The sequence below is a fragment of the Strix aluco genome, chromosome 3, assembly GCF_031877795.1.
Source record: "Strix aluco isolate bStrAlu1 chromosome 3, bStrAlu1.hap1, whole genome shotgun sequence".
In the NCBI taxonomy this organism is placed as follows: domain Eukaryota; kingdom Metazoa; phylum Chordata; class Aves; order Strigiformes; family Strigidae; genus Strix; species Strix aluco.
The window spans coordinates 95597964-95619391 of NC_133933.1; the positions used below are offsets into that span (position 1 = coordinate 95597964).

The following is a 21428-nucleotide window of genomic DNA, read 5'->3' on the forward strand; positions in this document are numbered from 1 at the left end:
TTCGGAACAAGGATCTTTCAGCATGTAATTGTGTTTTCTGTGTAGAACACAGACAGGCAGGCTTGCCTGGTAAACTGAAATGAAATTGGTTTTGTAATACCTTCTGTGCAACAGGAATGGTGCGTGCAGCTGGTTTAAAACTGAACAAGTTACTTTGCATTATCCAGGCGAGATCTTGTGATGAACAAGTTCCTAAATCTCTCAAGTTCTGGGATGGATAGTAGCATGTTTTCTGATGCCACAGTATTAGTAAAAAATAATCATGTGCGGAGTCTCCTAAATGCCCTTAAAATAAATGCAAGGTGGTATTCTTAGTTAGCACAGTAGGAAATAGAATAAACTCTTTGACTATTGATATGCTTCTCTTTTGGCCAGGATGTACTCCAGAACTGATTTGCCTACTGTGTTCTCTCTCATACAGGTATTTTGTGTTCAAAAGGTCATGCCCCCAAAATCCCAATCCAACAGATTCCCTGGGCAGTGTGTTATGTGGTCTGTATCAGTAAGCTATGCTTTTCTTGCAAATACTTTAAGACTTGTCTTTGAGATGTGGTGGCCCACTGTCCAAAAACCTTGTGCAAATGAAAAGTAACAGGTTGAAACCATGGTGCAGGTATGGAGGTGTAATGCCAGCTGCCCAGGTGCTCTTATGTTGTTGTCACAGTTAACTGGAGAAAACCAAGAGATCTATTTAGTTAAGTTCTTCAATTTGTAGTATTTGTGGAAAGTAGGAGAAAGAATTGTTTACAATGCTGATGAAGTGTGAGGCAAAGACCACTTGCAGCTGGACTTTCATAAAAGTTGTCCTGTTGTCTTTCCTTTCACCTCTAGTGAATCCTTGTTCTTCCCTCTAGAGATCTTTGTCTCCTGTCACCAAAAGAAATCTGGAATAGGTCATAGTTTCTTATTTTCGGCAGTGGATGGTAACATTCAGCTTCTGGGTAAAATTCAAATCTTCTTCCTTTTTCACGCTTTTCATATTGTCACTTTAGCATTCAGCTTCCCATGAAACGCTGGGTTAGAAAATAGAAGACAGATTCTCTAGTATGTCCTTGCTTCTTTATATTGCTTAGTGCAAGAAGGCTGGGAAAGCAACCAGGCCTCTTGCCTCACCTGCTCTTAACTTGTTGCATGCTACAGTGTCTGAAGTGAGATGTGGATTTGATTAAAGCATGTCACACATCAGCTATTCCCAGAGCTGTCTCTTAGTTAAGAAAGTGACACCTTTCTTCTTGCTTGGTGGAGATGAGTCTTTGCCCATTACCATTATCAGGTGGATGTTGAGGTTCTCCATTTCTCTTGTCTTTTAAATGATGTTATCTTTTACTTTTAAATTCAGATTGGTAGAGGAATTGCTAAAAACAAACAGGAACTAAAGTGTAAGGGAGATAGTACTGTAATAATTGCAACGCAGTGGTGTGATTTCAGCTTCAATAGGTAACGTTCTGTGAAGTCTGGAAAATGGGGCTGTTCCTTTACATCCCAAGACACTAAACTGTACTATAAAGCAATTGTTCTTGTGTTTTACAGAAAGTACATTATATTGTAATAGAAGTGTCTGTTCCAGGGACTTGCTGAAAAGTAAGAGGTAACTGACTGACTTCTCTCACTGTCTTTAGTTCTGTTTTGCTGCCTGTGTTTCTACAGTCAATCTGAATTTTTTACCACTCCTCCCTGTACTCCTTGCCCTACCTTGCCCTTGACTTCTATCAGCAGCTGTGGTCACAAGGCTGACTCCTGTCACTCTGGCAGCATCAGCCTTGCTGGAGGTTTCTGTGTACTAGGATGACTTCTCTCTTCTGATATTAACAGCCATAATGGAAGCAGCTAGGCTGGTTTCTCTTTCTTCTTTTCTGCTACTTTTTAGGCATCCTAGCATCTTGCTTGCAATGTGCAGATCAAGTATTGTTAAATCAACTGGAAGCAAGAAGCGTCAGTGCTATGCACACTGTCTTTCTGTAGATCACAATACGTGTTGTTTATTAGAAATAGAGGGTCTCATGAAATCTGCTCCTAAAATGAGGTTCTAATTATGATCTTAAGGGCAACCAAGGAAACGAGAGAAAAGTGGAGGAGTAATGGCAGTGCTGTTCTGTACTTTTTTCACTGCATCAGAGTTCCTCATTTTGTAGATAAGAAGGGTTTTCTAACTTACCTGTTAGTATGCCTGGGATCAGGAGCTAATTTATGGTATAGGTTCTTTTCACTGTCTTTGGGTTACCATGAAGAAAAACAGTTCTCCAAAAGAAACTTGTCCTCTAGGTAAGTCTGTGGGCAACTGCATTGCTATTTATGAGTTTGCTCACAAATGACTGAAGGCAGGTGTGTTTAGATGTCTGAGCTTCCCAAGGAGCCCTGTGGTGTGATTTCCATCTGAACTCCAACTGGCCTAAGCATCTGGAAAATAATCCAGTTAGTATTGTAGAGCTGTGCAGTATCTGAAGTATTGATAGTTATGGAATAGTTACCTTGTATTTCTTGCTATAACTAGAGATTAACCTTCATATGGTGGGGTGGGGGGAAGGAAACACTGAGTAAGGAGATGTCACAGTAGTCTCTCCCTTCCTCTCTCTGTAGCAGAGCCATCTTCTAATCGTAGATGTCACTGGTTCATCATGCTCAGAGTGCTTTTTTGATACAGATCCAAAACTTAACATAGCATATTCTGGGCCCTAGAATATGTGTAACTCTGGATCCCATGAGTGACTGAAAGAGACTGTAAATAAAACCTTTGTCTCCCATATAGCAGCACAGATTACTCTAACTAGAACCATCCCTTTAAACTCTTTTATTTAGTTGTTTTCCAGTAACGTTAGTATTCTGTCTGAAACATATGAGACTGATCTACATCAGATAGCAAAGGTACTTGGCTAACATCGTACAACCTTTATAAAAAATAATAGGAGGCTTCCTGGTGCCTAATTTTAAACTAATAAAAGTTGTTAATTTTGTCAGTATTTTGCCAGTTTTGTGTATCTTTTCACTTGCAGTGGTGCTGAATATTTGGTTGTGTTGCCACTACAGTCACTATTCATCATAAGCAAAATTGGTTTTGGGGGGATTAGTGGGTTGGGTTTGGCCTCACGTGATTCTGTTTGCTTTATTGTTTTGGATTGTAGAACTGAACAATAGAACTTGCATGACATAATGAATCTCTGTGTGAGTTAATGTGATATAGTGGGTTTTTTAAAAGCTATTTTCTTTAACCTTCCTGGAAAGAATGAGTGTATTGTGTTTCTACTATCTGATGCAGCTATTCCAGGAGATAACAATACTTAACAAATGCAATGCTGAAAATGATGATGAAATATATTTTTGTCCAGACCTTGTTGACTCCTTCTGTTTGCTTCACCCCCCCCAGACAAACGTGTTGATGATTGGCCCTTGATGCAGTCTCCATTTCCAACACTGACTATAAGCACTATTTATCTCCTCACTGTCTGGCTGGGCCCCAAATGGATGAAGACAAGAGAACCCTTCCAGTTACGTTTCCTGTTGGTTGTTTACAACTTTGGAATGGTTCTACTCAACTTCTTCATTTTCAAAGAGGTGTGTATGCCCTCTCGCAGGAGGGAATTCCTGTTTAAGTCTGAGGGTGTCTACAGATTGTAAAATGAAAATAATCTTACATATTCATGATGTCTATTGAGGGTGAATGTTTTGCACAGACTTTTAAAGCTGAGTTTGCCTTTGATGTGAGTATTTCTGTAGCTGGGTACATTCTGTTTAAGAATAAATGCACTAAAATGAGTCTGTAGAGAGAATGTGTGTACTAGCTATTCCAAGTTGTTCTTAGATGTATATTAGTGTGAATACTGGACAGATTAACTAAAATCTGTACAGATTTAACACTTGTAACTGATTTTTTTTTTCTTTTTAGTAATCTGAAGGGGTGTCAGAATGTATTTGTTAGAAATTGAGCTGTTTGGTGCCTTCCATGTATGTATTGTTTTTAGAAATTCAGATGTCTGTTGTCTGTAGTGAGGAAAAGTATCTTGTCTGTAGATTATCTTTTAGAATAAGAATAAAAATGAGCTGTATCTTTAAATAAAAATGATACAGTCTCCTAATACTTGGTTTGCAATGTTCTGAATGTGTTAATTTAAATAAATTTCAGTGTTGCTGCATTTCTCCTTTGTTAGATTTTTTTGTACAGAAGAAATGACTAGAAACAATGCAGTGGATCAGCTCTTTATCAGTAGCTAAGTGGGATTACTTAACAGTTTGCTAATCATTATTCAAGGATAGCTGTCCAGAATATAGCTGATGTTAAGGAGTAGTTTATGCTGCTGTGACTTTGCTCATGTGGATTGAGAGTCTTCTTCCTGGAAGACCTTGAATCATAAATTTGCAAAATCCATATCCAGAAAGAAGCAAATGAACAGAGCAGTTAAAATTACAGCATTGCAAAATTCTTTTTGTGGCTGGTCTGTTCTGTACTTTTGCCAAGAAAGCATGGCATATCTGATGATGATCTGCATATTGACCCCTCCCCAGAGCTTCTGTATTAAAATCATGAACTAATTTCAGCCTTTTTTTAAGACATGGTAAAATTTTAGCCATCGCACCTCGGTTGTCATCTTGTCTAAATTGTTTCCTTGCACTATTCAACTGAGTAATAAAATACTACAAGTACAACAGAATTTAATGCTGACACCCAAGGATAGTTGTGTGAATGGATGAAATCCAATCATCTTGACAGGTTAAAACTGAAAATCCTCTGAAATGAATTCTGCAGTGTTTTTGGCATGTCTGTCTTTTTTCACTTATTCTTTTAAATTGGTTTGTTTTATCTATAAACTGAATTATACCAGACTTGTGGTCAATTAATTTTCAAGCCTGTGTTGCTTAAAGTATAACACATGTGTTTGTATGGCATTTCCAAATCACTGAATCGACATAAAAACGAGTGGGACTGCAAGGATGCCTTTGCTGCTGGTGGGCTGAAAGCTCATAAATTTAGACACAGGCTGAGGTTCTAGTTTCCTGCTATGTGTCTTTTCTTGATCTTAGAGACTGATAGGAGGAAGGTGTTCAAGTTTCAATTGCTCCCTTTAACCAGGCAGCTTCTGCTTCAGTCTACATGAGGTTTACAGTACCAGTGTGCCACTGTTGTAATTCACATGAGTAATGTAATTGTAATGAGTAAAATGATACACAGTTTGTGTTTTGTGAATGACTACAAAGCTTCCAGGTATTGCTGAGGACAGAATTTGAGTGTGAAATGCCTTTAAATGTTATTTAAATAATCATCCTGATGGCAAGCTGTATTCATCTGTGATAACTTATGTTAAAAATATAAGTCCATAAAGCACTGCTAGGTTGTCTAGTCCAAGACTGCCATATGTTGGACTCAAATTCAGATACAAATTAGGAGCAAATTTTTCTTAGAACATGCAGAATTCCCATATGCATAGCCCCTATTTTGCCACAAAATCTTGAATTTCTTATTCTATTTTGAGGCAGTCTGATGAAGTCAATTTACTGCCTTTTGCCAAGGGAACCTTGGTCAAATTACCCAGTAGGTCACAGTAGTGATTGGTTAGTTTCTTTAACAGTGCAGACTAAACTGTTCCCTGCTCTTCTCTGAAATTATCAAATGTGCTTGTACCTGTGGAGGACCATGCTGGAGAGTAGTGGTGTTACAGCAGATTGTAAATGGACTTGAATGATGCAGAAGTAGTTCAATTTCTTTCTTAGGATCATTTCTGTGTACAGTTCTTTCACTTCCCTACTTTAACAGACATGTGCAGCAAGTAATTCTAGAGTTTCACAAGGTTTTGTGTGTTGGTTTTATCTGGATAACGCTTGTCTCTGCACCTCACTGCACTCCTAGTGCTGTGTGCAAGATGAGATACTGAAGTAAACTCGAGTTCACTCTAAATAAGATGGAAGTCAGGTTAGCGGTAAGAATAGTCAGTGCCTACCCATGTTTATTTTGGCAATCTTTTTGTATCACCCTTCTTTACTTTTACAGCTCACAATTTACAGGTTATGTCTGCTCCACTGCTGTCTTGTTTGATCCTTAACAGGGTGGGATTACCTGGCTTTAAACAATCTTGGATCATAACATTTATGAATGTCAAGAGTAGAAGTATTACTTGAACCTTGTACAGCTCTAGGCAAGTGTTCTTCTTTCCAATGGGAACTTGCTCAAATGTCAAGTTTATCTTCTTCTGTTCAGGTTATTGTAATATGCTTTATTTTGAATTGGCCCTACAGGAGCACTTCATGTGCTTTAGGCCATTTCTGTTGGCACAAAATGGGGAACTTTTCTTCATTCTGTTTCTCTCAATATGTTTTATGGGTGCTCAGCATTGGCTGTTCGGGGGTGGTTTTTTCCTGGATTTTGATTGGTATACTGTTTTAAGAATAGTAGACCAAATTTATCTAATCCCTGTCTCTCAAATCCATCATGGGAATAGCGTTTCTGTCATTCATAGTGAAAGCAATTAGTTATTTTTTGTTTCTGAAGCTAGAGCCGTCAGAGGGAACACTCATCTTTGAATAGCTTAAAGTCATACTGGAATTTTTACTAATGTGTACAGTAATGTGTACTAATTATCTGGGAAGAAACATGCAGGGGAAAATGAGTACTTTTTAATTTACAAGGAAAAAAAAGGTACTGTGTAACAACAGGTCGTTAGAATTAAATACTGGCTTTCTTCAGTAGTATTCTCAGGACTGATAAGGATTTTAAAAAATATTTCTGTTCAGGTAAGTTTGATGTAGCAAGAGAATTGCTGATAGTTGTTATGAACATGTTTTATGTAGCGTCTTTCCCCTCATGTATGACTTTAATATTTTCAGCTGTTTTTGTCATCAAGAGCTCGAGGGTACAGCTATGTCTGCCAGACTGTGGATTATTCAGATAATGTTTATGAAGTTAGGGTGAGTATTTCTTTTTTGTATTTGTATATGAATGTGTGTAATATATAGCACTATGTGATGGTTTTAAGTCTTACCTGAAAATAGTGTTTCCAAAGTTCTGCTGTCAGCCATGACTGTATCCGTTATATTCTCACAGACTACTTCAGGTTTGACTACGTTGCACTTAACAGGTTTAATCAAAGTGTATCAGTGTATTTGCATTAACTTTCATCTGACTGCTGCAAGTACAGGTAGTCTTAAAGATACCATCCTTGGCTTCATTTGTGGTTGTACAATCCAGGATAAACTTTGTATACATACTTTGGTTCCTAGACATTGCTGAAGTTTATGATACCAGGCTAACCGCAGTAAAGGTGTAGTGTTCTAGCTAGATCAAAGCAAGTAATATTTGTCAGCATATACTGTGGTTGCACTTCACTCATACTGGTGAGGCAACTTTTTGTCTCCTTTACCCATGTTTGGCTTCATGAGGTCTTGCTGGCTTCTGGCAAATGTACTATCGGTACATTTCATTGTAGAAACTTAGATTTCAAATGTGTGTTTTTTGGAAAGTATTCAAATTATAATCAAAGTGCAGATGCTTGTTGGTTTCTGTAACAGTGTTGATTAGCTCATGTTCTGAGTCTTATCTTCTGGCAGAGCTGACACTTGAGAATCTCTTGGCTGTTCTTGCAAGTTTCACCTACAGATTAGAACGTGTTCCTGAAAATGTAATGAAAGTGTGTTATAGTATAAATACATTTAATATTTAATAACACATTTTTAAAAGTGTCTACAAGATGGCTGTTCATGGGTAGTATTACTTAAAAGCTTGTGCACATGGCAGGGGTGGTAGTGAGAAGGACAGTTTTGAGTCTTACACCTTATGTATCATGGCTAATATTGCAGAACAGATCTGTGTAGATTTTTATTGGCTTTATGGCAGTTACCCATCTTTTACCTTTGACAATACTTGCACTCACTATTTCAGTCGCTGAAATACTTCTGTTAATAAATTTGTTTAAAAACAAAGTCTAGACAAGTATAACAAATGCTTGACAGGTTGTTTTTTTTAATAGATAAGCAAAATAGGATGCCTTGTACTCAGCTGGATGACATTGAGGACTGGTATGGCATATATTGCAGGAATTTTTATATTAGCTAAGTAATTACAAGAGGTAATGACTTTTAGTACGCAAAAATTCTGTTTTGTAGCCTCACTTTTAGGTGCACTTGTTTGTGGGAAGCTGTGGAGGGATCAGACCTGCTCAAAAGAATTATCTTCTGTTTAGTTCATTATGCCAAATGAAGCATTATTATACAATGAAATAAAGGCAAAATCATGTGCACAATGTATTTATTACATAATATGTCCAGAAAAGAAAGGTTGCTCTAGCAATATCTACTCTTTGGATTTCCTGACTTTTTGATTTTTTTGCAAAGTTATGAATTTGCATAAATTCTAAAGTTTTAAGTTGTAACGTTCAGTTTGCAACTGAGAGAGTTAAAGAAGCATGGAAGATTGAAAAACTTCTCTCAAGTTGTGCAGCACCTGTATAGTATGTTACCAGTCAAGATCCTTATCTTGATCATTATCTGGTAGTTCTTTTGAATGAATTCTCAATTTAGGTAAATAAGTTGAAAGTAGAAAACTATGCTGTCCACAAGTGTACTTTGTGTAACTAAAGAGTCTGGGATACGTTTCTGGCCTGCCTTACAGTGTATCATGCTTTGCATTTAGAAGGTATGGTTTTGGACAAAAAAACCCCCAAACCTCATCAAGATTCCTTTCACCATCATTTTTCATAATATAAACCTGCAAAAGCAGTTTTAAAATGTAAGTAAATGTGAGCTGCTTCTTGCAGTTTTGAGTTTAGAATTGATAAACCTTATAGCACATCTCTCACACCCTTTTAATAGATCTAGATACTAAATATCTAATATCTGTTGGCACTGGGTTTTCTCTGAAGAGGAATGCTGCACTTCAGTAGTAGAATTAATCACAGATGCACTAACTTTATTTGTAAGAGAATGAGTAAATAAGTACTGTATAAGTCAGATGAAGGAGACTGGGACTATCTCAAATGGAAACAGCACTGAGCCTAAAGAGCATTAAGGAATATGCTCTGGAAAGCAACAGCTTCATATATGGCTATTGTGGGGCTTAGAAAGCTGGAGCAAATATTGAGAAATGTGACGCTAATTGCAGATGGTGGTCTAAATGGCAACATAGTAGCACTGGTATGACCTCTGTTTCTGTGTTGTTGGGAATGTGCCACTATGATGTTGCCGTGTAGTGACTGCTTTTGACCAGAGCTCTTGCTCAAAGTGAGGGGTCAAGAAACCATCCTTTGTTCCTCAAGGGAGTACATATTGCTGGTAGACAGTCCAAAAAAAAGGTGTGGCTATCCTGGGTGCTAGAGAATGACTTTCCTCTCCTCTCTGGCCCACATCGTGTGTCAAGACAGTAAGCCAATGGTGATTTCAAGAGAACAGTGTAAAGGCATGTGGTAGCACTTCCCCTGTATAGTCTCACAACACCAGCGGTCTGTAGCTCTCAGACCTCTTAAGTGAGGCCTAGCCTCTTTGTTTTGCCAGTTTCTAAGGGAATAGTCTTCCATGAATTTGTATGTTTTCTTCAACTTTATCAAGCTTCTGGCTTTCACTGACAATTAATTCTGTAGGTAGTTTACACATAGTATGAAGAAGTTGGTCCTCCTCCTTACTGTTTCGAACCTACCCACACCTGTTAATCTCATCCAGTCTACAAGAGGCAATGGATGACTGGAGCAAGCAGGGATGGGAATTAGATTCCACAATTGCAGAAATAAACTCCTTTCTAAAGGACTTCTGTGTGTAGTAGGTAGCCACCTTACTGACTGCTGGCAGGAAGTTGAGGAGTGTGTTTTGTAATTGGTTATATAAAAATATAAAATGTTTATAGTAGTCAAGAAAGAAAAGGTTAAAGAAATCGCCAAGAAAGAATTTTGAAGGAGCTGCAGCTGCATCTTGGAAGAACATTTTTCGTTATAGCTTAGGAGTCAAAATAATAAATGCAAAGGGCTGAGGTGTTAAATCCATGCTTTGTAGTACTACTTTGGAAGCTCCAGTATTTGGAGTGAACAATTTCCTAACACTGTCTAACTTAAGACATGTTAGTGTCTGTGAGTAGTCACCTTCCCCCTCTGCTTACATTTGCGTGTCCTTATTTCCCAGGTCGAGGTTCATCTGTTTTATTAGCATTTCTGAAGAACTGAGAATTAGGAATCTGGGGCTGTGTGAATTAGTTAGTTCTTAGTTTTAAGTGTGCTATCTGTTATCACAAAGCTGAGCTATGGCTGTCTTCTGTATTGTAATCATAATCTGTGTTGTTTGTATTTATGTCTGGAGCTTGAGTAGCTTCCTCTTACGAAATAAATATAATAATCATTTACTTTAAACTTCTGTGAAAAGGGAATTTGACTTAACAAATAGACTTCATGGTCCTGTAAACAAAATTCTGTAACTGAAGCTGGGAAAAGAGTTCTCTTTAAAAGCCACTTTCATTTTTCATGTTACTGTTACCTTCTAAGAAGTACCTGTCCCCAACCTGAAATGAGGAAGGAGGGTGCAGGAACGGAGTCCCATGTTAAAACAGCCCTCTATTCAAAAGCCTTGCAGGAGGCAGAGGTCATGGGATTGGACCTCTTGTTGACCCCCTTAATCCTAGGCTGTAATGTAATCTTTCTGTGCCATCTGCTGTTTTAACAGACTTAGATTGGCACACATGAAAATTGCCAGAAAAGGTATGGTTGTGACTAGTATTACTCATTTCAGGAATATGCCTTTTTAACTTCTGATGCTTTGCAGAAGAAGTTTAATAGTAGTCATAGATACGTAAGGCATAGCTTACGTATCGGTGTATTTTCCACTTTTTTCTGCATCTATAAGGTAATGATCAAAACATCTGCATAAGTCTTTGGGAGCACTGAAATAGATCATCAGTACATGAAACCTATCAGGTTTGAGAATAAATGGCAGTAAAATTTTATGATAGGAAGAGACCAAAAGGGCTGTCAGGCAAAAAAATGTACAGGAACACAAAAATCAGCAAGTGTAATCCTGCAAGGAAATGGAGGCTATTTTTGTTCTTAAGTGATGGGAAGCATTTTGATCAAAAGTTCAGCTGGTTTTGATCCATGGGCTGTAATTGCTTTCTGTGAAAGACAGGTGGAATTCAAAAGAAGAAAAATGAGGTATGTTAAATGGCTTGTCTAGGAGCATATGGTGAACCTGTGGCATCTTGAGCATAAAACATAAGGGTTTTTGTTGGATTTTCCTCCACTTAAATTTTGCTCTGTGTCATACAGTAAATTGACTATTTGCTTCTTGGCTATTTGGCTTATTGTTCCACTGCTTCTTTAACAAAATGCACATTGGCTTTATAAGAGATTTTATGGCAGCTTGCTTGTGACTGATCTATTTGTTCTTTAAAAGTTTCTCGGAAGGAAGGACCTCCAAAGAGCTTGAGTATTTTGCTGGCTTGTCATTTTATAAGTGTTTATTGTAACTCATGAGATTAAAAGATGCTTATCTTAATTTATTTAGGAGATGCAGCTTTAGCAAAGATCTGTAAAAGATGCTGGACTGTTGTGCTAATCCATGGATGTGAGACAAAGCCTTGATGTGGGTGTCATTAAACAACTGACTACCTGTCCCAGAGGCAGAACTGCACTGGATATTGAGCAACATACATATATATATATATATATATGTATATATAGATAGATATATATATATGTGGTTCTTGCAGCTTGCCTGTGTGTCTGGGAACTCCAAGATCTGTGGGAGTCATTTTTCTCTCATTAAGCCTTTCTCCGATTTTGACAGATATTAACATCTTTTTGTATAAAAAAAATAACAAAATCTGCCTCCTCTTCCTGAGACCTGAGTAGGCTAAATCACATCCAGAGAATGAGAAGGATATTCATTAATGGATACATAGAAGCCTGCAGTTTGGCAACAGTAAGCTGTGCAGTCCCTTTGGGAAACTGCAGAGTCTGCAATGCAGATCTGCAGCACTCTTCTGCTCCTGTGCTGCTTTTTCGCTTCTGCTGTAATCTCTCCTGAAATGCTCAGCAGTCCAATTATGGCTGTGACAAACTTACTCTGAGGAGAGATGCATTCCTTTCCTGCTAGTTTGGAGAGGTGGAGGAAAACATGCAGGGGGCATTCCATTACTCTGTACTGCTCGTTCTGATTCTCCTTTCTCTCTCTTGCCTAGCAGTATGTGTGTATTTGGGGAGGGAAGCTATTGCTGTCTTAACTTTTTCTCTTCTGTCTCCCCTGGGGACTGATGGGGTGGTGGGATTATTTCACACCATGTTAAGGTAAGGAAGTCTAATTTGTTGTCAGATGAGTCCTGAAAGACCAGGTGAACTTCTTACAAATAGGTGTGTTGTGACATTGCCTCCTCTCCTTGCTGGTGATGCCATTTCCAATTTTTTTTTTTTTTTTTTTTTTCTTTTTACATTCTCTGTGAGTCACCATCTGGGATATGTTCTGGTTCCACCCTTGCATAACAAGCTAGATGACTTACAATGCCAGGAACTAGACTTGTTGCTATGCTTTGGGATCTGGAAGGGAGTCCCCACCACCACCATACCCCCATATCATAGTATTAGCAAATTGCTACGCAGAGCTTCTGGGCTTTACCTGGTACAACACTATCCTGATTTCAGCAGGAAGCCATGTTTATGTTGCATCTTGGGCAAGATTCACTGATTCGTGGATTAGAAGAGGAATTTTGGGTGTGTAGCACTGTCACGTTGGGTAGATGGGTTATATCTCTGCAGCTTGTGTGGCTCCTATTCCCTGAATGACACAGAGCCACTTGGAGAATGATGCTTTCCAGAGGGAGTTACTGAGCAGACCTGAAGAGGCTGAGGAGAATATTGCTCTAAGGGATGTGAAATCTGTACTGCACCTAGCTTGTAAGAGTGATTTGGTACCATCCCACCCATATACCTGTGGTACAGAAAGAAATGTATATAAGGTTTCAACTTTTGCAACTTCATTTTATCATCATGTTTCTGCCTTGTTGTTCTGACTATATCACAGTGTTGCCTCATTAGTATGGGAAGCCCTGTGGTAGTCTTCTCCCGCAAAGCTTAGGATAGAGAATGAGGACACAAACTCCCTATGTAAAAGACATGGCAAAGCTTTCAACTATGTTAGTTCTTTTTACAGTTGTGATTTGTGAGCAGTAGACTCAGAATAATACTTCCATGTCCAGAATAGATGAATGGAGCATAGTTTTTGTTGTTCCCATACCATTAGGTGTTTGACGACTCCACCTCAACATTTACCAGGATTTGGGGAAGGAAGACATATCCTTCTCTTGCAATAGATAGGTGGAGAGAACTTTTTTCCATTCAGCCTGGAATCACTAAAACTTCTGTGTTGTCTTTTTTTCATTGCAGATAGCTGCTGCTTTATGGTGGTATTATGTCTCTAAAGGAATTGAATATTTGGATACAGTATTCTTCATCCTGAGGAAGAAATTTAACCAAATTAGTTTCCTTCATGTCTATCACCATTTCACCATGTTCACCTTGTGGTGGATTGGTATTAAGTGGGTTGCAGGTGGACAAGGTGAGTTCCCTTCCTCCCATACCCTTTTGACTGGACACAAGGGAGAATTGTTATTGTTTGGGAGAGATGAAAAAAAATTTCATAGTCTTAACATTTATAATATACAAGACTGTTTAAATAGCACTGAAGCAGTGCAGTAGCTTTAATGTGTACAGTTTTCCTCTGTGGGAAACGTGGGGGAGGAAAAGATAACAGGGCAGTAATCTAATGAATTGCAAAACTGTTTTTTTCCCTCATGGGCATCAATTGCAGGCCTGAAGTTCTGTCTTCAAAATTATCCTTGTTCTGTATGAAATAGAAAGATGAACGTGTCTTGCCTAACTTTAATTTTTGCAGATACAGAGAACTGCAAAATCTAATTAAGGGCCACAATCTGTGTGCAAATGTAATGAAGTTAATGGAGACGTTATTTTGGCATTGTATATGAGTTTGGGGTTTGCTTTCTTTTTTATAAAGAAGCATGTATAAAATTCTGAAACCTTCCCTTGAAGGTGAGCCAGTAAATCTGTCAATTAACTTTTAAAACCTGTTTGTAATGACACAAGTCTATAATTCATTATCAGCCTTTTTTTTTTCTTGCTAAAGCCCCCATCAAAGAATTTTATTCCATTGTACTTGCCACATCCTCCCTTGCCTTATTGTATGCCTATTCCTGTTGTTTTGTCTTATCTCTCTCAAATTAGAAGCTCTACAGAACTGAGGGTTCAGGGAAAGTACCCTCTTTTGTTTGTAGTGCGCTTAGTAGGCTTAAGACACTGAAAATAACATATAGTAAACAGCACACCAAACTAATATTTTGGGTTTTTTTGTCAAACCACACTAATACTTAATGCATGGGGGTTTTATGCTCTCATTTACTATAGATACCTTGTAAAATGAGTATCTGTGACTATCCTTGAATTTCTCCCAAGTAATCTGCAGGATGCAGGTACTCAACCAGACATTTCATGATCTTTATTGGCTACTGCACCCATAAAATACACTTACTGGAGACTGGATGCTTACTTGTTGTCTTAGAAATTCCCTGGATATCTCAAAATGCCCTCTTCCTTGTTGCCTTTTCAGACTTTTCGTGCTAAGTATCAGCAGTTTTCAATATAACAGTTGCAACTGTTTCCAAATTTATTACAAGTTTTGGTGTTCTTGTGCTGCCTCTTAGTTTATAGCCCCTGCAAAAGGAAAAGCAACAGTTGCTCTTCTGCATTTATGTAGCACTACTGCATAAATGTGACTAGATCTATGTTCTTCTGTTTTCTAGTTGATAGCACATTGCTTACATAGACAGATCTATTATAAACTGGACCCTATTATAACTAACTGGGTCTAGACCACATGGACATCTGAGCTGTTTGATGTCAGCAGCTATTGTCTGTATTGCCCTAATCTTATACATTAGAGCCTTTTTGAGCCTCTCTGGCACTGTAAGAGTACCTTAACAAGGTATAATTTGTTTCTGTTAAATGGCTCCTAATCTTGACAAAGCAAAGAGATTTTAATGCAAATAAGAACTTCATGTCCAGCATGGATCATTCTGGCAAAAGTTATACTCTACATTTATATATTTAAGAAGGCTGAATATTTTGGTCGTAAATAAGGAAACCAAAGATGAGCAATTTAGACAAACTCACTTGGCAATGCCCTTAAACGCGTTATAACCACAAGTGAAGTTTTGCTTTGTATGATTTTTTTTTTTTTTTGCCTATTTAATCAGACTTCCACATGAGTTTCTTGACTTCTTGCTGAGAAGTGGACCTTGTGCATTCAAATACAGTTTAAAAGATTTAAGCTCAGAACCTGATAGTTTATACTTTACATTGTTAAATACAGCTTTTAATAATCCTTCAGCAACACAATTGCAGTTATGCTACAATAACTAATGTGGAATCCATGCGATTGATGTCTGTTTAACAAAAATCTTATGAAAAGCTTTTGCATAAGTAGTTCCATGAAAGATGTGACATACTACTTGTGTGAACAGCTATTTGTGTCAGCACATGTTGGCAGTCAGGTCTATGCTATACTACTGAATATTTCATGGATGGAATCCCAGCATGTCCTACGCTTTAAAATTTTTACTATCACATGAATAATCCTAGAAAAGACTTCTTTTTTTTTTTTTTTTTTTTCAAAATTACATGGCAATTTTCCCTTTTGTTCCTGGACAGCTTTTTTTGGAGCTCAGATGAATGCATTTATTCATGTCATAATGTACATGTATTATGGATTAGCTGCCTGCGGCCCTAAATTTCAGAAATACCTGTGGTGGAAACGGTACTTGACCATATTACAATTGGTAAGTAAAATTTCTCCCTTTATGTCAGAAGGTGTTGCCTCTGAGTGGATTTGCATTTGCAGAGTTTTGGAACAGATGCTGCTCCTTCCAAAAGTTCTTAGCTGCCTGATACTCACAGCTCAAGCTAGAATACTTCCTGGAGATGGAAGTATTTATTTCATTTCCCAAAACACGCAGCATAGATATGAGTTGTGTGAGTAAAGTCTAATACTACTTTACTGGTTGGTTGGTTGGTTGCAACTGAATTGCAAAAACCTGTTCAAAACATAGAGAAAATCCAGATCTCTTAATGTCTTCTCATTTTGCTATTTCTGAAAGCTGGTGCCAGGTACTGCAATAAATTTGATGTCCCTGGTCAAGCATATGTGTGATGTAGCAGCCAAATATGGCTTCCTAACCCCCTCCCAGTTTAGCAGTTTTCATAACTTTATGCATTGGTATACACTGGTGCAGTCAGACCTACAGAATATATCCAGACCTTTTTGATTCTATATTTTCTGTCTTTCAGGTGCAGTTCCATGTGACTATTGGCCACACAGCCTTGTCTATTTATATTGATTGTCCGTTCCCTAAATGGATGCACTGGGGTGTAATTTTCTATGCTGTCACCTTCATTTTCCTGTTTGGTAACTTTTACTATCGGACATATAAGCTGCCCAAGGAACCCATGAAGAATGGCAAAATAGCAAATGGTGCTGTTGCAAATGGATTAAGCAAACAAGAAAATAATGCAGTGGTGGAAAATGGAAAAAAGCAGAAAAAGGGAAAAGCAAAAGGAGAGTAACTTGATCCAGGCCTTAACCATTGTTGGCAGTGAGGAACCTCCAGTTTGGTTTATAAAAGGAAGAAAAAACCACTATCTGTACCAATTAACCTTAGGTTACTGAAGAGCTAGAACACAGATATTTTCATTATTTATGAAGATTGTTTTAAGAACAACACTAAAGTTGAATTTCTATTGTAATTATGTAATTATCATGCATATGGTCTCTGTGTAAACTTGTAGACTGCTGGTGTTGGTAAGGAAGAATGGCAGTTGATTCCATATTTAGCAGTCCCAAAGTTAATACTACCATTGATACAGGCAGTTTTGTTGGCACCCACATTTCTTTGGGGGAGGGAGGTGGGAAGGAAGTAGCATTTGGATACTTGTGTTTTCTTTCCAGAAAATTATTAAATTTCAAATTATGATGTATTATCTAATCAGAATGTGCAACTTTTCTTGTCCTCCTTGGAGAGTGTCTTCAGACACATCATGTTTATGTGCTGTCAGAAGAGTGTTTGACTTTTCAGACATTATTTGATATAATTGAGTATCTGTTACAGGTTTGTTTTTTTTTTCTTGTGTGGCAATATACCTACCTCTTCATCTGCTGAAAAGAATATTGAGCATTAAATAACTGGTTTCTGAAATATGGAGTCCTCTAATATAAATATCCATTAACACTAATTCAGGAGAAAATATGATTTCCTGTGGGAGAAAAAGGGATTTTTGGTGGTATTTTTTTGGTCAAGTCATCAATAACCTTTTTCAATGTAAACTTAAATTTTAGAGTGGTACTTTTAGTATAGCTAAGTGAAGAAAACATCTTAAGAATGTATGAATATGAAACAATACATTGTTTGAAGCAAGCAGTAAAAGTAGGCCTGCTGCTTGTTGTCCGTGACCTACATTAAACCTGTGGTGCTGACTGATACTGAAAATGGTAAGATAATATTATGGTGGAGAGAAAACAACAATACGTAGTTCCATTCAGAAATGCTGTGTGTATGAGTAGTCATTCTAACTACCAGACAGTCGCTTTATAGGGAGAGAGAATTCAATTAAAAAGTACTAAATACAGCAAACATAAAATGTTGAAGGTGCTGCTACTGCTTGATACCCATCAAAACTCTATTTGTTTAGACACTTGCAGACAATGTATTGCTAGTAGTCAGGCCACCATTTTAATGTGAATGTCAGAGATGGGCTTCTGAAACTCTATTTCCAAAATATTCTCGGATCTTTTCAACCTAATTGACAAAGTGATTCTGCTAATTATTTTTTAGTCAAAACTGCTAAAATAAGTAGAAGCCTTTTAGATGGCTTTCCATCTTATGTGGCACATTAATGGACTTCTTACTGCTCCTTTTGTGAAGAAGATATGGAAAGAGTTATTCTCCTTCCAAATAATGGGATTACTAAGAGAGATGTTTTGAGCTGCTCAGGATGCAATGACTAGAAGAGAGGGGTGGAATCAGAAACCATCTCCTGAACTCCCATGTTTCTTGTTCATTACTCCAAGAGCTGTGTTGTTGCTGTCTAAATGCATTTCTCCCAGCTCTGGTCAAAAACATATTCATAGTTAGTGACAAACTTGCATCCAGCAAGTGACACCATTGCTGCAGCAAAAAAGTACGTGGAGCTGTAGGTGTAAAGTGTGTGACACATTTAATATTTTTTGCATCTTGATTATCCATTTGTCTGTTTATGATATGCAAACAGGTCACATCGTCTGTGTCTCAGGTTTTTCTCTTGTCTCTATACTAAAAAGTGTCTAAACCCAAACAAGTCCTAGGAAAAAAAGGGTTGGATTAGTCTGTTGTATTCAGAAATAATTCCTAATGCTGGAGTTGATTCAGCTGGAAGGTAGTTTCCATAATCTCCACCACTGTGGATTTTATGGCAGAATATAGGATTGTGAAAGAATTTCTCTGCTGAACTGTATTGCATGTGACCATTAAGTTTCTTATCTGCTGTGTCTTGTGATTCTTCCAGCCTTTGTACTGATGCTTTTTGCGTTTGCATAGCTCTGTGTATTTAATGTAGTATGGCATGGGGAAGAGGGATAGTGGTCTACCCTTCCTTCTTGGACAAATGCCACTACCGTTAACCAAGCCAAAATGCTGGCTCACTGGGTAACTTTGGAATCGATAAAGGAGCAAATAACTACAAAGCAAGCTAGCAGATTTACAGCACACCTGCTACTCCGAGTTAATGGCTGGTGTGAATACACTTACCCTACTGTAAATTCAAGGTAGCTTACCCCTTTGATTAAAGGGTAGCTTCTTTCTATTTGGCGTGGGATGTGGGCAGCTGACTTGTAAATCTGTATCATTCCTTGTATTGAGTTAAATTGATTGTTTGCTCTGTCTTCCAGTAAGCCAGATCAGATAAACACACTCTTAATGTGATCTGGCTCTGAAAGAGCAGACTGAGAAGTATTCCAGTACAGGTTCAGTTATGTCTTTGCTACACTTTGTCTTGCATGTTGGCAAATATTTAAATAACTGAAAGTCAAATCTTCTCACCCCTCCATCATGGAAGCTGCTTAAAGTTGGTAACAGCTTGAACCTTATTGGCGGAACTTGAGTAGAAACCTACCCTCAAACTCTGGGGCATTTGGTAACTTTCAAGAAAAAAAAAATGAAACAATGCATTGTGAGAATGTGTGCATACATACATGTCAGGTTGTCTGGCCCTGTGGGTAAAACCAGTTCAAGAGATTAGCATTTAATGGAAAAAAAAGTCAGTTATTGAATTGCTGGAACACTGCTGTTTTGAGTCAATCATCTGCAATATGGCTTTCCTAGGTCTATGATATATTTGATTGTTTATGTGACTTGAGTCCCATTATGATCTTGAATATAATGGCCTTATTAAATGTACATTTTTGTAGGTGTGGTCTTGAGTGCAATACTTCTGTTTCTGACTATGCAGCCAGACTCACAGAATACAGGGCTGAACTTGTATAGCTTTTTCTTTTTCAAAATTTGAGGCATTGATATGCATGTGAGATACTGCCAGATTCATTAAAGTCATTGAGTCAAGACACCTCAGAATTTTGCCATGAAACTAATAGAATATATGTATAAATGTGTGTGTTTGCTATACACAGAACTGAACTTTAAATTATAAAATCTACTTTGCATGGTATTTTTTCAAATATTTTTTTTCTAAATGCTTCCAATTTATTAAAAGTGAAATTCAAACCATTTGGAACTTTTTTTTTGCCAGTGAAAGATACTTTTTTGCTAACAGTTCTGAAGTTCTTGGACCAGAGTCTCATAATTATTTGATGCCATATAAGCGATACCATTTCATTTAGCCTCATCTCTAGCAGTGACAGTTGTTGGATTCTTTTAGCACTGTGTTGATGTAAAATAAATACAAATTACCTATATATATGTGTGTGTATATATGTGTACACATACATTGTGTGTGTATGTATATATATATATATGGGATCTTAGCAGGTTCTTTCAATATGTGAAGTAAATTGTATTTCTTTAACGTGAAGTTGGCAGGAGCTAATAGAACAGTTCCTGCAGCTCGAGCAGTAAAATCAAGCAGTTTTCATTGATCCATAGATCCAATATCAGTCTTGCAGACATAAATAGTATTTGTCAGTCATTTTAGAGATAGGATGGCAGGCAAGCCAGAGCCATTTCTCCCAGTGTAATAAATATTTTGAGGCATCAGTTGTAGATTCTGAGGGGAGGGACCTCAACTCAGAGGAGCTGAGGAATTATGCTGTTTTATAGTAGGGATCATTTTAGGAATCAGTAAGTAACTTGCTCCAGGTAAGTCTTTGAAGTTATTGCAGTCGAATTCTCTGTTTAACAAAACACTTTTAAAATAAATAAATAAATAAATGTTTCTCTGTAGGTTCAAAAGCATCGCCTGTTTGATTGTATGACCATTAACTACTTCCAGCTCCAGATCATGAGAAAAAGATGAAGGCAAAGTAAAAATGCTGCACATTTTTTTTCAGGTTAACCTTAGGGCACATTTCTTCAGAGTAAGCACTTGACCTCCATGTGCTGGGGAGGCAGGTAAGAAAGGAGTAAATAGCTATTGTGCTGAAAGGTCTCACTCTTAAAATAGCTTATGAGCACACTTGCTATCTCTTCAAAACTTGAGTAAAATTGTTCATGGTGCATAACCTTGCATGAAGTTAGTGTGGGACGAGAGTCATAATGTTTAAACACATATTTAAAATTAGATCTGTTTCAGTTAAAATTGAAAAGAATGGGGAGCTTCTTAATTATCTGGATAGTGTATTTATATTGGTTAGAGGCAGACTAATTCAATTTGGCACCTAAAGCACGTCACCCATATGACATCTCGTTGCATTGCAGTCTGATGAGTTGGCCTCTTTGCTAATGTAAGCAGTCAGAGCTCCATGGAAATCGGTGGGGTCGTTTCCATTTAGCTCAGCAGAGTACATTTAACCCTAAAGAACAGAGAAAATACTTGTTTTCTGCCAATATCCCAGGAGGATGAGGGAAATGTATGGTTCAGGATGCTGCTTTTGCATAAGGTGTTCATGCTTTTGTAAACAATAAAAATAAACATTACTTTTTTCATGCTGTTTGAGTTTGGTTTTATACATTCCATAGAATGTGTCCCATCCTGCTTCCAGATCCTTGCTAATTTCACAGTGTTGCACAGGTTGTGTTGATGTAATCAGTTATGTAGCCCAAAAGTTTGAGAAAAAAAATTTCTTGGCATTTTAAGGTTATGGGGAGTTTCTAATTTTGGATATTGCCCCAAAATGGTAGTCTAGTGGCTTTGAAGTCACCCTTAGGGAATTGAGTGAAAATAGGATGTCTACTTACACAAAAACACAAGTCTCCTGGAATACGTTCT

The 21428-nt window shown here is 37.6% G+C and overlaps 1 protein-coding gene across 1 annotated transcript in view; it reads left to right on the plus strand.

The window, feature by feature from the left end:
* ELOVL4 (ELOVL fatty acid elongase 4) overlaps positions 1-21145 on the plus strand; it is a 35321-nt gene extending 14176 nt beyond the window's left edge. Inside the window, exons 2-6 of the mRNA XM_074819702.1 lie at positions 3362-3549; positions 6811-6891; positions 13332-13503; positions 15669-15796; positions 16305-21145. Of these exons, the coding sequence (XP_074675803.1) occupies positions 3362-3549; positions 6811-6891; positions 13332-13503; positions 15669-15796; positions 16305-16580 (845 nt within the window). The 3' untranslated portion in view covers positions 16581-21145. The remainder of the gene's footprint in view (positions 1-3361; positions 3550-6810; positions 6892-13331; positions 13504-15668; positions 15797-16304) is intronic.
* The last annotated feature ends 283 nt before the right edge of the window (positions 21146-21428 follow it).